At 47.8% G+C, this 17965-nt stretch overlaps 1 protein-coding gene across 1 annotated transcript; it reads left to right on the top strand.

Annotated features, from left to right (window-relative positions):
- Nucleotides 1–100: 100 nt before the first annotated feature.
- LOC133977163 (trichohyalin-like) lies at nt 101–17377 on the top strand (the record flags this gene model as incomplete). Its single annotated transcript, XM_062415295.1, has 16 exons — nt 101–394; nt 489–592; nt 6056–6128; nt 6208–6325; nt 6432–6661; nt 6749–6881; nt 7049–7167; nt 8953–9126; nt 10316–10470; nt 10646–10779; nt 11321–11598; nt 11716–11823; nt 15810–15869; nt 15968–16040; nt 16389–16522; nt 17173–17377. Coding segments are annotated over 16 exons (2271 nt in total), but the record flags the coding sequence as incomplete, so codon positions are not given.
- Nucleotides 17378–17965: the final 588 nt, after the last annotated feature.

The following is a 17965-nucleotide window of genomic DNA, read 5'->3' as shown; positions in this document are numbered from 1 at the left end:
CACACAAATGCACACACACACACACACATGAACAACTGTGTGTGGGTTAGGGTTACACACTGTTGTTCATGTGTGTGTGTGTGTGTGTGTGTGTGTGCAGGTGGTAGTGTTGAAGCCGCCCGTCCTGGACGACGCCCCCCTCAGGTCGGCCATGGAAGTGTCGATGATCATCGACGAGGCCGACCAGCGCAGGAATGTGTTGGGGAGGAGACGCAAGAGCTCGCTGGTTGCCTGGGAGACGAGTCTGGAGGACGTGTTGGAGGATGAGGACGGTGAGGAGTGGGACGAAGATGAGGAAGAGGAGGAGAGTGTGATGGAGGGAACAGTGTTAGAGGCAGGAGGAGAGGAAGAGGAGCAGGAGGAAGAGGAGAGGACCATGGAGGAGGAACCGAAGGTAACGACTCATTTACTGTGTGTGTGTATTATAATGTGTGTATTTTACTGTGTGTGTATTATAATGTGTGTACTTTACTGTGTGTGTGTGTTAGCAGGTAGAGGGAGCAGCGCTGCGTTTGCTTCTTGAAGCTCAGATCAGAGAAGAAGTCAGTAACGAGTTTATGGAGCTTTTTACCTCCATGGAGAAAGATTACAGGTGATTCATCAATGACTGTTCCTCACTGACTGTTCCTCACTGACTGTTTCTCACTGACTGTTCCTCACTGACAGTTTCTCACTGACTGTTCATCACTGACTGTTCCTCACTGACTGTTCATCACTGACTGTTCCTCACTGACTGTTCCTCACTGACTGTTCATCACTGACTGTTCCTCACTGACTGTTCATCACTGACTGTTCCTCACTGACTGTTCCTCACTGACAGTTTCTCACTGACTGTTCCTCACTGACTGTTCCTCACTGACTGTTCCTCACTGACTGTTTCTCACTGACTGTTCCTCACTGACAGTTTCTCACTGACTGTTCCTCACTGACTGTTCCTCACTGACTGTTCATCACTGACTGTTCCTCACTGACTGTTCCTCACTGACTGTTCATCACTGACTGTTCCTCACTGACTGTTCATCACTGACTGTTCCTCACTGACTGTTCCTCACTGACAGTTTCTCACTGACTGTTCCTCACTGACTGTTCCTCACTGACTGTTCCTCACTGACTGTTCCTCACTGACTGTTTCTCACTGACTGTTCCTCACTGACTGTTCCTCACTAGCTGTTCATCACTGACTGTTCCTCACTGACTGTTCATCACTGACTGTTCCTCACTGACTGTTCCTCACTGACAGTTTCTCACTGACTGTTCCTCACTGACTGTTCCTCACTGACTGTTCCTCACTGACTGTTCATCACTGGCTGTTCCTCACTGACTGTTCCTCACTGACTGTTCATCACTGACTGTTCCTCACTGACAGTTTCTCACTGACTGTTCCTCACTAGCTGTTCCTCACTGACTGTTCATCACTGACTGTTCCTCACTGACTGTTCATCACTGACTGTTCCTCACTGACTGTTCCTCACTGACTGTTCCTCTCTAGCTGTTCATCACTGACTGTTCCTCTCTAGCTGTTCCTCACTGACTGTTCCTCACTGACTGTTCCTCACTGACTGTTCCTCACTGACTGTTCCTCACTGACTGTTCCTCACTAGCTGTTCATCACTGACTGTTCCTCACTGACTGTTCATCACTGACTGTTCCTCACTGACTGTTCCTCACTGACAGTTTCTCACTGACTGTTCCTCACTGGCTGTTCCTCACTGACTGTTCCTCACTGACTGTTCATCACTGACTGTTCCTCACTGACAGTTTCTCACTGACTGTTCCTCACTAGCTGTTCCTCACTGACTGTTCCTCACTGACTGTTCCTCACTGACTGTTCCTCACTGACTGTTCCTCACTGGCTGTTCCTCACTGACTGTTCCTCACTGACTGTTCCTCACTGACTGTTCCTCACTGACTGTTCCTCACTGACTGTTCATCACTGACTGTTCCTCACTGACTGTTCATCACTGACTGTTCCTCACTGACTGTTCCTCACTGACAGTTTCTCACTGACTGTTCCTCACTGACTGTTCCTCACTGACTGTTCCTCACTGACTGTTTCTCACTGACTGTTTCTCACTGACTGTTCCTCACTGACTGTTCCTCACTGACTGTTCCTCACTGACTGTTCCTCACTGGCTGTTCCTCACTGACTGTTCCTCACTGACTGTTCCTCACTGACTGTTCCTCACTGACTGTTCATCACTGACTGTTCCTCACTGACTGTTCCTCACTGACAGTTTCTCACTGACTGTTCCTCACTGACTGTTCCTCACTGACTGTTCCTCACTGACTGTTTCTCACTGACTGTTCCTCACTGACTGTTCCTCACTAGCTGTTCATCACTGACTGTTCCTCACTGACTGTTCATCACTGACTGTTCCTCACTGACTGTTCCTCACTGACAGTTTCTCACTGACTGTTCCTCACTGACTGTTCCTCACTGACTGTTCCTCACTGACTGTTCATCACTGGCTGTTCCTCACTGACTGTTCCTCACTGACTGTTCATCACTGACTGTTCCTCACTGACAGTTTCTCACTGACTGTTCCTCACTAGCTGTTCCTCACTGACTGTTCATCACTGACTGTTCCCCACTGACTGTTCATCACTGACTGTTCCTCACTGACTGTTCCTCACTGACTGTTCCTCTCTAGCTGTTCATCACTGACTGTTCCTCTCTAGCTGTTCCTCACTGACTGTTCCTCACTGACTGTTCCTCACTGACTGTTCCTCACTGACTGTTCCTCACTGACTGTTCCTCACTAGCTGTTCATCACTGACTGTTCCTCACTGACTGTTCATCACTGACTGTTCCTCACTGACTGTTCCTCACTGACAGTTTCTCACTGACTGTTCCTCACTGGCTGTTCCTCACTGACTGTTCCTCACTGACTGTTCATCACTGACTGTTCCTCACTGACTGTTCCTCACTGACTGTTCCTCACTGACTGTTCCTCACTGGCTGTTCCTCACTGGCTGTTCCTCACTGACTGTTCCTCACCGACTGTTCATCACTGACTGTTCCTCACTGACTGTTCATCACTGACTGTTCCTCACTGACTGTTCCTCACTGACAGTTTCTCACTGACTGTTCCTCACTGACTGTTCCTCACTGACTGTTTCTCACTGACTGTTTCTCACTGACTGTTCCTCACTGACTGTTCCTCACTGACTGTTCCTCACTGACTGTTCCTCACTGGCTGTTCCTCACTGACTGTTCCTCACTGACTGTTCCTCACTGACTGTTCATCACTGACTGTTCCTCACTGACTGTTCATCACTGACTGTTCCTCACTGACTGTTCCTCACTGACAGTTTCTCACTGACTGTTCCTCACTGACTGTTCCTCACTGACTGTTCCTCACTGACTGTTTCTCACTGACTGTTCCTCACTGACTGTTCCTCACTAGCTGTTCATCACTGACTGTTCCTCACTGACTGTTCATCACTGACTGTTCCTCACTGACTGTTCCTCACTGACAGTTTCTCACTGACTGTTCCTCACTGGCTGTTCCTCACTGACTGTTCCTCACTGACTGTTCCTCACTGACTGTTCCTCACTGACAGTTCCTCACTGGCTGTTCCTCACTGACAGTTCATCACTGACTGTTCCTCACTAGCCATTCATCACTGACTGTTCCTCACTGACTGTTCCTCACTAGCTGTTCATCACTGACTGTTCCTCACTAGCTGTTCATCACTGACTGTTCCTCACTGGCTGTTCCTCACTGACTGTTCATCACTGACTGTTCCTCTCTAGCTGTTCATCACTGACTGTTCATCACTAGCTGTTCATCACTGACTGTTCATCACTGACTGTTCCTCTCTAACTGTTCCTCTCTAACTGTTCCTCACTGACTGTTCCTCACTAGCTGTTCATCACTGACTTTTCCTCACTGGCTGTTCCTCACTGGCTGTTCCTCACTGACTGTTCCTCACTGACTGTTCCTCTCTAGCTGTTCATCACTGACTGTTCATCACTAGCTGTTCATCACTGACTGTTCCTCTCTAACTGTTCATCACTGACTGTTCCTCACTAACTGTTCCTCACTGGCTGTTCCTCACTGGCTGTTCCTCTCTAACTGTTCCTCACTGACTGTTCCTCTCTAACTGTTCATCACTGACTGTTCATCACTAGCTGTTCATCACTGACTGTTCCTCTCTAGCTGTTCATCACTGACTGTTCATCACTAGCTGTTCCTCTCTAACTGTTCCTCTCTAACTGTTCCTCACTAGCTGTTCATCACTGACTGTTCCTCACTAGCTGTTCATCACTGACTGTTCCTCACTAGCTGTTCATCACTGACTGTTCCTCTCTAGCTGTTCATCACTGACTGTTCATCACTAGCTGTTCCTCTCTAACTGTTCCTCTCTAACTGTTCCTCACTAGCTGTTCATCACTGACTGTTCCTCACTAGCTGTTCATCACTGACTGTTCCTCACTAGCTGTTCATCACTGACTGTTCCTCACTGGCTGTTCCTCACTGACTGTTCCTCACTGACTGTTCCTCTCTAGCTGTTCATCACTGACTGTTCATCACTAGCTGTTCATCACTGACTGTTCCTCTCTAACTGTTCCTCTCTAACTGTTCCTCACTGACTGTTCCTCACTAGCTGTTCATCACTGACTTTTCCTCACTGGCTGTTCCTCACTGGCTGTTCCTCACTGACTGTTCCCCACTGACTGTTCCTCTCTAGCTGTTCATCACTGACTGTTCATCACTAGCTGTTCATCACTGACTGTTCCTCTCTAACTGTTCATCACTGACTGTTCCTCACTAACTGTTCCTCACTGGCTGTTCCTCACTGGCTGTTCCTCTCTAACTGTTCCTCACTGACTGTTCCTCTCTAACTGTTCATCACTGACTGTTCATCACTAGCTGTTCATCACTGACTGTTCCTCACTGACTGTTCCTCACTAGCTGTTCATCACTGACTGTTCCTCACTAGCTGTTCCTCTCTAACTGTTCCTCACTGGCTGTTCCTCACTAGCTGTTCCTCACTAGCTGTTCCTCTCTAACTGTTCCTCACTAGCTGTTCCTCTCTAACTGTTCCTCACTGGCTGTTCCTCACTAGCTGTTCCTCACTAACTGTTCCTCTCTAACTGTTCATCACTGACTGTTCCTCACTGGCTGTTCCTCACTGGCTGTTCCTCACTAGCTGTTCCTCACTAGCTGTTCCTCACTAACTGTTCCTCTCTAGCTGTTCATCACTGACTGTTCCTCTCTAGCTGTTCATCACTGACTGTTCCTCTCTAACTGTTCCTCTCTAACTGTTCCTCACTAGCTGTTCCTTTCTAACTGTTCCTCACTGACTGTTCATCACTGACTGTTCCTCACTGGCTGTTCATCACTGACTGTTCCTCACTGACTGTTCCTCTCTAGCTGTTCATCACTGACTGTTCCTCACTGTCTGTTCCTCACTGGCTGTTCCTCACTAGCTGTTCATCACTAGCTGTTCATCACTGACTGTTCCTCACTAGCTGTTCCTCTCTAACTGTTCCTCACTGGCTGTTCCTCACTAGCTGTTCCTCACTGGCTGTTCCTCACTAACTGTTCCTCTCTAACTGTTCATCACTGACTGTTCATCACTGACTGTTCCTCTCTAGCTGTTCATCACTGACTGTTCATCACTGACTGTTCCTCTCTAGCTGTTCATCACTGACTGTTCCTCTCTAACTGTTCCTCTCTAACTGTTCCTCACTAGCTGTTCCTTTCTAACTGTTCCTCACTAACTGTTCCTCTCTAGCTGTTCATCACTGACTGTTCCTCTCTAGCTGTTCATCACTGACTGTTCCTCACTAGCTGTTCCTCTCTAGCTGTTCATCACTGACTGTTCCTCTCTAGCTGTTCATCACTGACTGTTCCTCTCTAGCTGTTCATCACTGACTGTTCCTCTCTAGCTGTTCATCACTGACTGTTCCTCTCTAACTGTTCCTCTCTAGCTGTTCATCACTGACTGTTCCTCTCTAACTGTTCCTCTCTAACTGTTCCTCACTAGCTGTTCCTTTCTAACTGTTCCTCACTAACTGTTCCTCACTGACTGTGATTGTCCTCAGGGAGCGTCTTGAGAAGGAGAAGGAAATCCTGGAGGAGCGAGCCGAGAGGAGAGTCGAGATCCTCAAAAATCTGGTCTGTTGCATCACATGATCACATGATCTGCTTCAGTCCAGCTGACCAATCAGAACTAAGAGTTTAAGTGTTTCCTCAGGGGGCGGAGCTGACCTCCCACTGTGTGAGGAGCACAGGAGGAGAGGAGGAGGAGGAGAGGAGGAAACGGCAGCGTGAAGAGGAGGAGGAAGACAGAGGAGAACCAGCCAAAAAGAGAGGTGAAAGGAGAAGGAAGAGGAGGATTGTAGAGAGAGGAGAAGAAGAGGAGCAGGAAGAGGAAGAGGAGGAGGTTTGCTAACCGATGTTTTAACTCTATCTTCTCAGTTGTTCTAGAGGAGGAGATCTTGAGGCTCAACGTGGAAAACAACAAGAAGGAGGAGACCATCGTCCAGCTGAGGGAAAGAGGGGAGAGGGTGGAGGAGGAGCTCAGGAGACGGGCAGAGGAGGTGGAGAAGGAGCAGATGAAGGTGGAGAAGGAGCGGATAAGGGTGGAGGAGGAGCTGAGGAGGAGGGAAGAGGAGGTGGAGAAGGAGCGGACGAGGTTGGAGGAGGAGGTGGAGAAGGAGCGGATGAGGGTGGAGGAGGAGCTGAGGAGGAGGGAAGAGGAGGTGGAGAAGGAGCGGATGAGGTGGGAAGAGGAGGTGGAGAAGGAGCGGATGAGGGTGGCGGAGGAGCTGAGGAGGAGGGAAGAGGAGGTTGAGAAGGAGCGGATGAGGGTGGAGGAGGAGCTGAGGAGGAGGGAAGAGGAGGTGAAGAAGGAGCAGAAACTGAAAGGTAGGAGCTTAAAACTTTTCTGTCTGATCGCTGCTTTACCTCATTAATATATTTATATTATAATAAACTATCTGATGTCCTCCTCTCCTCCCCCTCCCCCCCCTCCTCTCTCCCCTCCCCCCCCCTCCTCCTCTCCCCCCCTACTCTCTCCCCTCCCCCCCCCCCAGACGAGTGTCCTGGCTGCGCCTCCCTGTTTTCGTCTCTGCAGACAGATCAGAGAGAATCATGCCGACTGACGAAGGAGAACAAAGCTCTGATTAACGGCATGTTCCAACTACAGACACAGGTACCTGCTCCTCCTCCTCCTGCTCCTCCTCCTCCTCCATCCAAACTTTTCCTCCTGCTCCTGCTCCTCCTCCTGCTCCTCCTCCTCCTCCATCCAAACTTCTCCTCCTGCTCCTCCTCCTCCTCCTGCTCCTCCTCCATCCAAACTTCAAGAGTCTGGAAGTGTGTGTCTTTATCAACAAGGCATTGTGCCAGGATGGTCGTCTCTAAGCGCTGGTCAGCACTCACAGAGTAATTATTAGTGCCCTGGGTGCTAAGCTCCGAGGCATCTATTAATGTTCCTCATACTTATTCTTCCGCCAAATTTCGTCGCGTAACTCCTCCCACAGCTTTGAGAAAACCCGACAATATATACATCAAAACGTGCGGCTCGATCGGGAGATGGGTGCTATTATTCAGAATGTTCAGATTACAATTTTTCCCAAAGTTATTCTCAAAATACCAGGAAAATTCTTTTTTTAAATCACAAAATTTCACCTTTTTTCAGAGTCACCTAGCTCTCTCATACCTGCACGTACATAACATATAAACTTTTCAAACTATGATCAGTCAAACGAGTGGAAATCACTTTTTCTTCAAAGTTAGAGTGGAAGCATCAGTTAGCTTGAGTGTGAGAAGCAGTAAAAAATAAAGTTAATTTTTATTTTTAACTCGAGCTCACAGCCAAACCGTAAAAAGGAGACAAATAATTTTTGGTCAGAATGTAGACATAGGTGTTGGGATTCATAAAATGTGACGTTGACAGGCGGGGTCTGCACAAAATTTAAACGAGGGGGCCGAGACCGGCGGCAATACCTGTCTCGCTCCCCATGGACTGTAATGTAATCGTCTGTTTTTTCCAAAAGAATCTCACTCTGTCTTCGCACTGAGCTTACGCGCTCATTTTAAGGAATATCTGAATTCCGTGTGTCTCTCACGGTGTTTTCGGTTTTTGGACAGGAGTTACGGTTTTCTCACAGTATGCAATTGTTCGGGACCTTGTCAGAAGCCAAATTCTGGGGGCATTTTGAGAATTTTTTCCAAGCAGATTCTCAAATCGCCGTAGCAACCGTAGAGCCTTAGCTGCCTAGGGCCTAGGGCTAGGTTAACCCTAACCACCAGGGGGCTCCACCTCCTCCTGCTGGAGGGTTAGGGCTAGGTTAACCCTAACCCTAACCACCAGGGGGCTCCACCTCCTCCTGCTGGAGGGTTAGGGCTAGGTTAACCCTAACCCTAACCACCAGGGGGCTCCACCTCCTCCTGCTGCTGTATGGATTAGATTTGTTCCAAATTAAACAAACAAAACTTCTTAAATGTCGAACAAAAATAGGAATTTGTGAGAACATAAAACTAATTTCAAAAATAAAACTTGCAATTAAATAATTTGTCAAATAGTGTAAAATTCTTTTACTCTTTTAATAATGCATTATTTCCCTCTGCTTCTCTCTAAGCTCAGACTTGGCGCTGACTCTCTCGTTTGCGCTCCCTGATTTTTTGTTTGCAGTTTTGGCTCAAACCTCTCGGGCGGGCTTTTCCAGCAGAGCGTCCCCATTGGCTAATTACTCTTTGACTGACACAGCTCAGTAGGCTCAATGCCCCGGAAGTTACGTGTAGGTAGCTGGGACTTTCTGAGCAGGTTCTGCCTCGGATGATGTAGATTTATGTTTTAGCCAGCGGCCTGTGTTTGTTTCCTTAAACTTAATATGACTGTTAGCTTGTCTGTGTTATGCTAGCGGGAGCTACAGGTACTGGTGTAGTTTTATCATTGATCACATTGTAGATCAGCTGTTTTTATCTTTGTCTCCAGGTGACGGAGCTCCAGAAGCAACTCATAGAGCAGACTGGCAGGTCTGACAGCCTATCAGAGCAACTGAACACCTCAAAGACCCGCCTCCAGCAGCTGGAGAGCCAATCAGAAGAGAAGACCAATATCGTCAAGAGTCTGACACAGGAAGTGGGGCATCTGAGGCAGGAAGTCAAGGTTCAATTTGTTCTTCTCACTGATTGATTGTTTCAGGAGGGGGAGGGGCATAGCAGCAGTATTATTGATCAGATGATTGATTGTTTCAGGAGGGGGAGGGGCAGAGCAGCAGTATTATTGATCAGATGATTGATTGTTTCAGGAGGGGGAGGGGCAGAGCAGCAGTATTATTGATCAGATGATTGATTGATTGATTGTTTCAGGAGGGGGAGGGGCATAGCAGCAGCAGTATTGATCAGATGATTGATTGTTTCAGGAGGGGGAGGGGCAGAGCAGCAGCAGTATTGATCAGATGATTGATTGATTGATTGTTTCAGGAGGGGGAGGGGCAGAGCAGCAGTATTATTGATCAGATGATTGATTGATTGATTGTTTCAGGAGGGGGAGGGGCATAGCAGCAGCAGTATTGATCAGATGATTGATTGTTTCAGGAGGGGGAGGGGCAGAGCAGCAGCAGTATTGATCAGATGATTGATTGATTGATTGTTTCAGGAGGGGGAGGGGCATAGCAGCAGCAGTATTGATCAGATGATTGATCGATTGATTGTTTCAGGAGGGGGAGGGGCATAGCAGCAGCAGTATTGATCAGATGATTGATTGTTTCAGGAGGGGGAGGGGCAGAGCAGCAGCAGTATTGATCAGATGATTGATTGATTGATTGATTGTTTCAGGAGGGGGAGGGGCATAGCAGCAGCAGTATTGATCAGATGATTGATTGATTGTTTCAGGAGGGGGAGGGGCATAGCAGCAGCAGTATTGATCAGATGATTGATTGATTGTTTCAGGAGGGGGAGGGGCATAGCAGCAGCAGTATTGATCAGATGATTGATTGTTTCAGGAGGGGGAGGGGCATAGCAGCAGTATTGATCAGATGATTGATTGATTGATTGTTTCAGGAGGGGGAGGGGCATAGCAGCAGTATTGATCAGATGATTGATTGATTGTTTCAGGAGGGGGAGGGGCATAGCAGCAGCAGTATTGATCAGATGATTGATTGTTTCAGGAGGGGGAGGGGCATAGCAGCAGCAGTATTATTGATCAGATGATTGATTGATTGATTGTTTCAGGAGGGGGAGGGGCATAGCAGCAGCAGTATTATTGATCAGATGATTGATTGATTGTTTCAGGAGGGGGAGGGGCATAGCAGCAGTATTGATCAGATGATTGATTGATTGATTGATTGTTTCAGGAGGGGGAGGGGCAGAGCAGCAGTGTTTTCCACGCCTCCATGGAGCAGCTGAAGAAGGAGAGCGAGGCGGCGCTGCAGAGGTCGGCTCAGACGTGTCAGCTGATGGAGGAGCTGCAGAGAGAGAAGAACCGGCTGGAGGAGACTCTGACTCACAGGTTCATATCTAATCAATCAGAATCATTGATCATATATAACACCACCAGATGATTCATCAATAATCCCGAACCCTAACTATAGTTAAACTCTAACTATAGTTAAACTCTAACTATAGTTAAACTCTAACTACAGTTAAACTCTAACTATAGTTAAACTCTAACTATCGTCCTGCAGTGAGAAGAGGTGCGAGCGGCTCACAGAGGAACTGGCCAATCAGAAAGCAGAATTCTGTGGTCAGCTGCAGAGCCTGAAGGCAGAGCTTGAGTCTGAGCGCGGAGCTCCGCGAGGGGGACTAAAGGAGAGACGAGGTGAGAAACCCAACTTATTATTGATTATGATCATAATCAATCAATCAATGCTTTAGTGAAGCATTTAAAGGGTTAAACTTTGTGTGTGTGTGTGTGTGTGTGTGTGTGTGTGTGTGTGTGTGTGTGTGTGTGTGTGTGTGTGTGTTACAGGTGATCTTCTAGAGGAAACTCTCCTTCAGACTAAAATCGTCCGACAAGGTAAAAACTTAAACATTTTACTGATGAATCTGAAAGTGAAGAAGTTTGTTTGACTCCTGTTTCTCCTCTGTGACAGAGCTGGAGCGTCTGAAGGAGAACCTGCAGAGGGAGGAGGAGGAGAACCTGCAGGAGGAGGAGAACCTGCAGAGGGAGGGGGAGGAGAACCTGCAGAGGGAGGAGAACCTGCAGAGGGAGGAGGAGGAGAACCTGCAGAGGGAGGGGGAGGAGAACCTGCAGAGGGAGGAGAACCTGCAGAGGGAGGGGGAGGAGAACCTGCAGAGGGAGGAGGAGGAGAACCTGCAGGAGGAGGAGAACCTGCAGAGGGAGGAGAACCTGCAGAGGGAGGAGGAGGAGAACCTGCAGAAAGAGGAGAACCTGCAGAGGGAGGAGGAGGAGAACCTGCAGAGGGAGGAGGAGGAGAACCTGCAGGAGGAGGAGAACCTGCAGAGGGAGGAGCAGGTGGATGAGGAGAGGACAGTGTCAGTGGTGGAGGAGCTGAAGCAAGAGATCCAGAGAGTTCAGGAGAGGCGGGAGGAGCAGGGGAGGAGCAGGAGGAGCAGAGAGTTTGAAGCTGTAAAGAAAGAGATGGAGAGACTGAAGGAGAGAAAGACTCAAACACAGGTGAGAACACCGTCTGAGTCATGTGACTGCCGTCTTTTCTGGAGATCTGTGCTCATACTGTGTGTGTGTGTGTGTGTGTGTGTGTGTGTGTGTGTGTGTGTGTGTGTGTGTGTGTAGAGTGTGCTCAGGTCCGGTGGGCGTGTCCTTCATCCAGAACAGGATGTTCCAGTGTCATCTCTGAGGTCCAACATGGCTGACAGGAAGAGGAAGAGCAGTGAGGTGCAGGTGTGTGTGACAGCTACTGAATATGATGGATCTGGTTCTGATGGATCTGGTTCTGATGGATCTGGTTCTGCTGAGCTGGGTCTGATGGATCTGGTTCTGCTGAGCTGGGTCTGATGGATCTGGTTCTGGTTTTGGGTTAGGTTATTCACTGGGCTTAAAGCTGAGCGGTGATGTTAATGTTTAGTGAAACACGTTTCGGACTCTGGAACCAAAGCTCGTCTCAGTGTTTGAGATTCTTCATCTAACAACATAAACCATCCTAACTAGGACACGCTGTGAAGACTGAAACACGGGGATGGGACTTTATGAATTACGAGAGAGAGGAAGGAGAGAGAGGAGAGGAGAGGAGAGGAGAGAGGAGAGAGAGGAAAGAGAGGAGAGAGAGAGGAAAGAGAGGAGAGAGAGAGGAGAGAGGAGGAGAGGAAAGAGGAGAGGAGAGAGAGGAAGGAGAGGAGAGAGAGGAAGGAGAGGAGAGAGGAATGAGAGGAAGGAGAGGAGAGAGAGGAAGGAGAGGAATGAGAGGAAGGAGAGGAGAGAGAGGGAGGAGAGAGAGGAGAGAGGAAGGAGAGAGAAGAGAGAGGAAGGAGAGAGAGGAAGGAGAGGAAGGAGAGGAGAGAGAGGGAGGAGAGAGGAAGGAGAGAGGAAGGAGAGAGAAGAGAGAGGAGAGAGAGGAAGGAGAGAGAGGAAGGAGAGAGGAATGAGAGGAAAGAGAGGAGAGAGAGGAAGGAGAGAGGAAGGAGAGGAGAGAGAGGAAGGAGAGGAGAGAGGAATGAGAGGAAGGAGAGGAGAAAGAGGAGAGAGAGGGAGGAGAGAGAGAGGAAGGAGAGGAAGGAGAGGAATGAGAGGAAGGAGAGGAGAGAGAGAGAGGAGAGAGGAAGGAGAGAGAAGAGAGAGGAGGAGAGGAAAGAGGAGAGGAGAGAGAGGAAGGAGAGGAGAGAGAGGGAGGAGAGAGAGGAGAGAGGAAGGAGAGAGAAGAGAGAGGAGGAGAGGAAAGAGGAGAGGAGAGAGAGGAAGGAGAGGAGAGAGAGGAAGGAGAGGAAGGAGAGGAGAGAGGAATGAGAGGAAGGAGAGGAGAGAGAGGAGAGAGAGGAAGGAGAGGAGAGAGAGGGAGGAGAGAGAGGAGAGAGGAAGGAGAGAGAAGAGAGAGGAAGGAGAGAGAGGAAGGAGAGGAGAGAGGAGAGAGAGGAAAGAGAGGAGAGAGAGAGGAAAGAGAGGAGAGAGAGAGGAGAGAGGAGGAGAGGAAAGAGGAGAGGAGAGAGAGGAAGGAGAGGAGAGAGAGGAAGGAGAGAGGAATGGGAGGAAGGAGAGGAGAGAGAGGAAGGAGAGGAGAGAGGAATGAGAGGAAGGAGAGGAGAGAGAGGGAGGAGAGAGAGAGGAAGGAGAGGAATGAGAGGAAGGAGAGGAGAGAGAGGGAGGAGAGAGAGGAGAGAGGAAGGAGAGAGAAGAGAGAGGAAGGAGAGAGAGGAAGGAGAGGAGAGAGAGGAAGGAGAGGAAGGAGAGGAGAGAGAGGGAGGAGAGAGGAAGGAGACAGGAAGGAGAGAGGAGAGAGAGGAAGGAGAGAGAGGAAGGAGAGAGGAATGAGAGGAAAGAGAGGAGAGAGAGGAAGGAGAGAGGAAGGAGAGGAGAGAGAGGAAGGAGAGGAGAGAGGAATGAGAGGAAGGAGAGGAGAAAGAGGAGAGAGAGGGAGGAGAGAGAGAGGAAGGAGAGGAAGGAGAGGAATGAGAGGAAGGAGAGGAGAGAGAGGGAGGAGAGAGAGGAGAGAGGAAGGAGAGGAGAGAGAGGAAGGAGAGGAAGGAGAGGAGAGAGAGGGAGGAGAGAGAGGAGAGAGGAAGGAGAGAGGAAGGAGAGAGAGGAAGGAGAGGAGAGAGAGGAAGGAGAGGAAGGAGAGGAGAGAGAGGAAGGAGAGAGGAAGGAGAGAGAAGAGAGAGGAGAGAGAGGAAGGAGAGAGAGGAAGGAGAGGAGAGAGAGGAGAGAGAGGAAGGAGAGAGGAAGGAGAGGAGAGAGAGAGAGGAGAGAGGAAGGAGAGAGAGGAAGGAGAAGAGAGAGAAGCACATTGAAGGTCCAGATTACCTGTGAGACAACTCCGGGGAAGAAGTTTATCTTATTGATGCATTAATAGTACACGAATGTTAATGGATAGAGAGAGAGGAGCAGTGCATCATGGGAGTCCCCCGGAGAGGAGGAGAGAGGAGCAGTGCATCATGGGAGTCCCCCGGAGAGGAGGAGAGAGGAGCAGTGCATCATGGGAGTCCCCCGGCAGTCTAAGCCTATAGCAGCATAAACTAGGAGCTGAACTAGGAGTCTGCCCCCCCGACCCAATCTGGGATATGGTTCCACAGGAGAGGAACCTGAGAACTGAAGGTTCTGCCTCCTGTTCTACTTTTAGAGATATTAGGTACCACAAGTAGGCCTGCATGCTGGGAGCGCAGTGTTCTAGTAGGTTCATAAGGTTCTATGAGCTGGGAGCGCAGTGTTCTAGTAGGTACATAAGGTTCTATGAGCTGGGAGCGCAGTGTTCTAGTAGGTTCATGTGGTTCTATGAGCTGGGAGCGCAGTGTTCTAGTAGGTTCATAAGGTTCTATGAGCTGGTAGCGCAGTGTTCTAGTAGGTTCATAAGGTTCTATGAGCTGGGAGCGCAGTGTTCTAGTAGGTTCATAAGGTTCTATGAGCTGGGAGCGCAGTGTTCTAGTAGGTACATAAGGTTCTATGAGCTGGGAGCACAGTGTTCTAGTAGGTTCATAAGGTTCTATGAGCTGGGAGCGCAGTGTTCTAGTAGGTTCATAAGGTTCTATGAGCTGGGAGCGCAGTGTTCTAGTAGGTTCATAAGGTTCTATGAGCAGTGTTCTAGTAGGTTCATAAGGTTCTATGAGCTGGGAGCGCAGTGTTCTAGTAGGTTCATGAGGTTCTATGAGCTGGGAGCACAGTGTTCTAGTAGGTTCATAAGGTTCTATGAGCTGGGAGCGCAGTGTTCTAGTAGGTTCATGAGGTTCTATGAGCTGGGAGCGCAGTGTTCTAGTAGGTTCATGAGGTTCTATGAGCTGGGAGCGCAGTGTTCTAGTAGGTTCATGAGGTTCTATGAGCTGGGAGCGCAGTGTTCTAGTAGGTTCATGAGGTTCTATGAGCTGGGAGCGCAGTGTTCTAGTAGGTTCATGAGGTTCTATGAGCTGGGAGCGCAGTGTTCTAGGTTCATAAGGTTCTATGAGCTGGGAGCGCAGTGTTCTAGGTTCATGAGGTTCTATGAGCTGGGAGCGCAGTGTTCTAGTAGGTTCATAAGGTTCTATGAGCTGGGAGCGCAGTGTTCTAGTAGGTTCATAAGGTTCTATGAGCTGGGAGCGCAGTGTTCTAGTAGGTTCATGAGGTTCTATGAGCTGGGAGCGCAGTGTTCTAGGTTCATAAGGTTCTATGAGCTGGGAGCGCAGTGTTCTAGGTTCATGAGGTTCTATGAGCTGGGAGCGCAGTGTTCTAGTAGGTTCATAAGGTTCTATGAGCTGGGAGCGCAGTGTTCTAGTAGGTTCATAAGGTTCTATGAGCTGGGAGCGCAGTGTTCTAGTAGGTTCATGAGGTTCTATGAGCTGGGAGCGCAGTGTTCTAGTAGGTTCATGAGGTTCTATGACCTGGGAGCACAGTGTTCTAGTAGGTTCATAAGGTTCTATGAGCTGGGAGCGCAGTGTTCTAGTAGGACAGTCTGATAAACATTGTCAGATAGAACTCCTCGGTTCCTCACATTGTGAGACAGGATGTAATGTTACTCAGATGAAAGAAGGAAGTAATGAAATGTGTTTTATAAGTGAATTAAAGTATAAATCCTGGTCCAATAGAACCCCTCGGTTCCTCACAGTGGTTCTGGAGGCAGAGTAGTTATCTCATTACATCATGTGTGTCTGAGTTTAATAACAGGAAGTAGCAGTTTAGTTAACGGGTTGCTTTCATATAATTGAGGATCAATAACAGGAGAACCGATCTGGATCTGCTGGTCTGTGTTTCAGGATCTGGTCTTCAGTGAGAACAAGAGGAACCGGCTGAGAACAAACAAACGTAACAAACAGGTGAGTCAGGGTTCGGTTAACGGGTTAACGTAGTGATGTCATTCAGTGCTGACAGCTGATTGGCTGGACCTTTAATGGAGACTTCTTCGTTGGTGCAGGAGCAGAAAGACGGGACTCTGCAGAAGATCGGAGACCTGATCCAGAACTCTCCGTCCAGGCTCCGCAGCAAAGGTCTGTGATTGGTTGAGCTGACTGTTCCTGCTGTGCTGTGATTGGTTGAGCTGACTGTTCCTGCTGTGCTGTGATTGGTTGAGCTGACTGTTCCTGCTGTGCTGTGATTGGTTGAGCTGACTGTTCCTGCTGTGCTGTGATTGGCTGATCTGACTGTTCCTGCTGTGCTGTGATTGGTTGAGCTGACTGTTCCTGCTGTGCTGTGATTGGTTGAGCTGACTGTTCCTGCTGTGCTGTGATTGGCTGATCTGACTGTTCCTGCTGTGCTGTGATTGGTTGAGCTGACTGTTCCTGCTGTGCTGTGATTGGTTGATCTGACTGTTCCTGCTGTGCTGTGATTGGCTGTAGCTAAAACCATCATCGGGCTGGTCAGTGGACACCCGGTGGAGAAGGAGACGGTTACCACGGCAACCAAACTCAGACGAGGACGGAGGAAGCTGTTTCAGAGCGGCGTCTCGTCTCCGCTGCTCGACTCCCCGCAGGTCAGAAACCTTATCACCATGGTAACTAGTAACCTTATCACCATGGTAACTAGTAACCTTATCACCATCGTAACTGATCTGCTCTGACCAATCAGATTACAGGGACCCCTGGACTCAGTATTGATCAGTAATCAGATTCAGTATTGATCAGTTATCAGACTCAGTATTGATCAGTAATCAGATTCAGTATTGATCAGTTATCAGACTCAGTATTGATCAATAATCAGACTCAGTATTGATCAGTTATCAGACTCAGTATTGATCAGTAATCAGACTCAGTATTGATCAGTAATCAGACTCAGTATTGATCAGTAATCAGACTCAGTATTGATCAGTAATCAGATTCAGTATTGATCAGTAATCAGATTCAGTATTGATCAGTTATCAGACTCAGTATTGATCAATAATCAGACTCAGTATTGATCAGTTATCAGACTCAGTATTGATCAGTTATCAGACTCAGTATTGATCAGTAATCAGACTCAGTATTGATCAGTAATCAGACTCAGTATTGATCAGTTATCAGACTCAGTATTGATCAGTAATCAGATTCAGTATTGATCAGTAATCAGACTCAGTATTGATCAGTAATCAGACTCAGTATTGATCAGTTATCAGACTCAGTATTGATTAACTGTGTGTGTGTTCAGATGTCGGCGGTGGCGGAGGAGGAGAAGGAGAGCGATCACCTCATCATTAAGAGACAGCTGCGCTCAAAGACCTGCAGGAAATGACATCATCATGATGTGATGACACTACAGTGAATTTGTTGGATTTTTTATATATTTGTACAGTTTTCATCTGATTTTAGTTTTTTAGATTGTTTTTGTTGCTGGAATCAATAAAAAGCTGAAGAGCAACGATCTCCTTCATGTTTCTACGGTGGCTGAGAAGGTCCAAAAGTCTGAAACCTTAAATATAGGAAAGAGCTTTATCAATAAAATGTAGTATTATTATTATTATTATTATTATTACAAAGAGCAAACTGACTTTCAGCTTCAAAAACCTAAGTGACAAATGTTTTGTTTGGTTTCTTTTTTGGTCCCATTTTTATTTTATTTGAGATTTTTTTGGTGACACGAGTTTAAACTCCAGGTTGTATTTAAATGATGTTCGTACGTCATGATGCTGGAAAGACTTTTAGCTTTTTTGATCTTTTATTAAAACTTTTTTCAGATTTAAAACATGTTTGGAAATTCAAAAACAAGAATACAGATTTCTGCCGTTAGATGAAGAAAAACATTTAATCAGGTTTATATTTGTTTCTTTAACTTAATGCAGCTGAAAAACATTAAATATTAAAGACTTAAGAAACAAAATTCAAGTTTTAATAAAACATGTTTGGATACATTTATTAAAAGTTTAACAATCAAACTGAGTTCAACTGGAAGACGTTTGACCTTTGACCTGCAGACTGTTTGTTTCTGCGTTAATCAATACCTT

Source organism: Scomber scombrus, unplaced genomic scaffold (assembly GCF_963691925.1).
Source record: "Scomber scombrus unplaced genomic scaffold, fScoSco1.1 SCAFFOLD_196, whole genome shotgun sequence".
NCBI classification, from domain to species: domain Eukaryota; kingdom Metazoa; phylum Chordata; class Actinopteri; order Scombriformes; family Scombridae; genus Scomber; species Scomber scombrus.
This window is presented reverse-complemented; position numbering and strand designations above follow the sequence as displayed.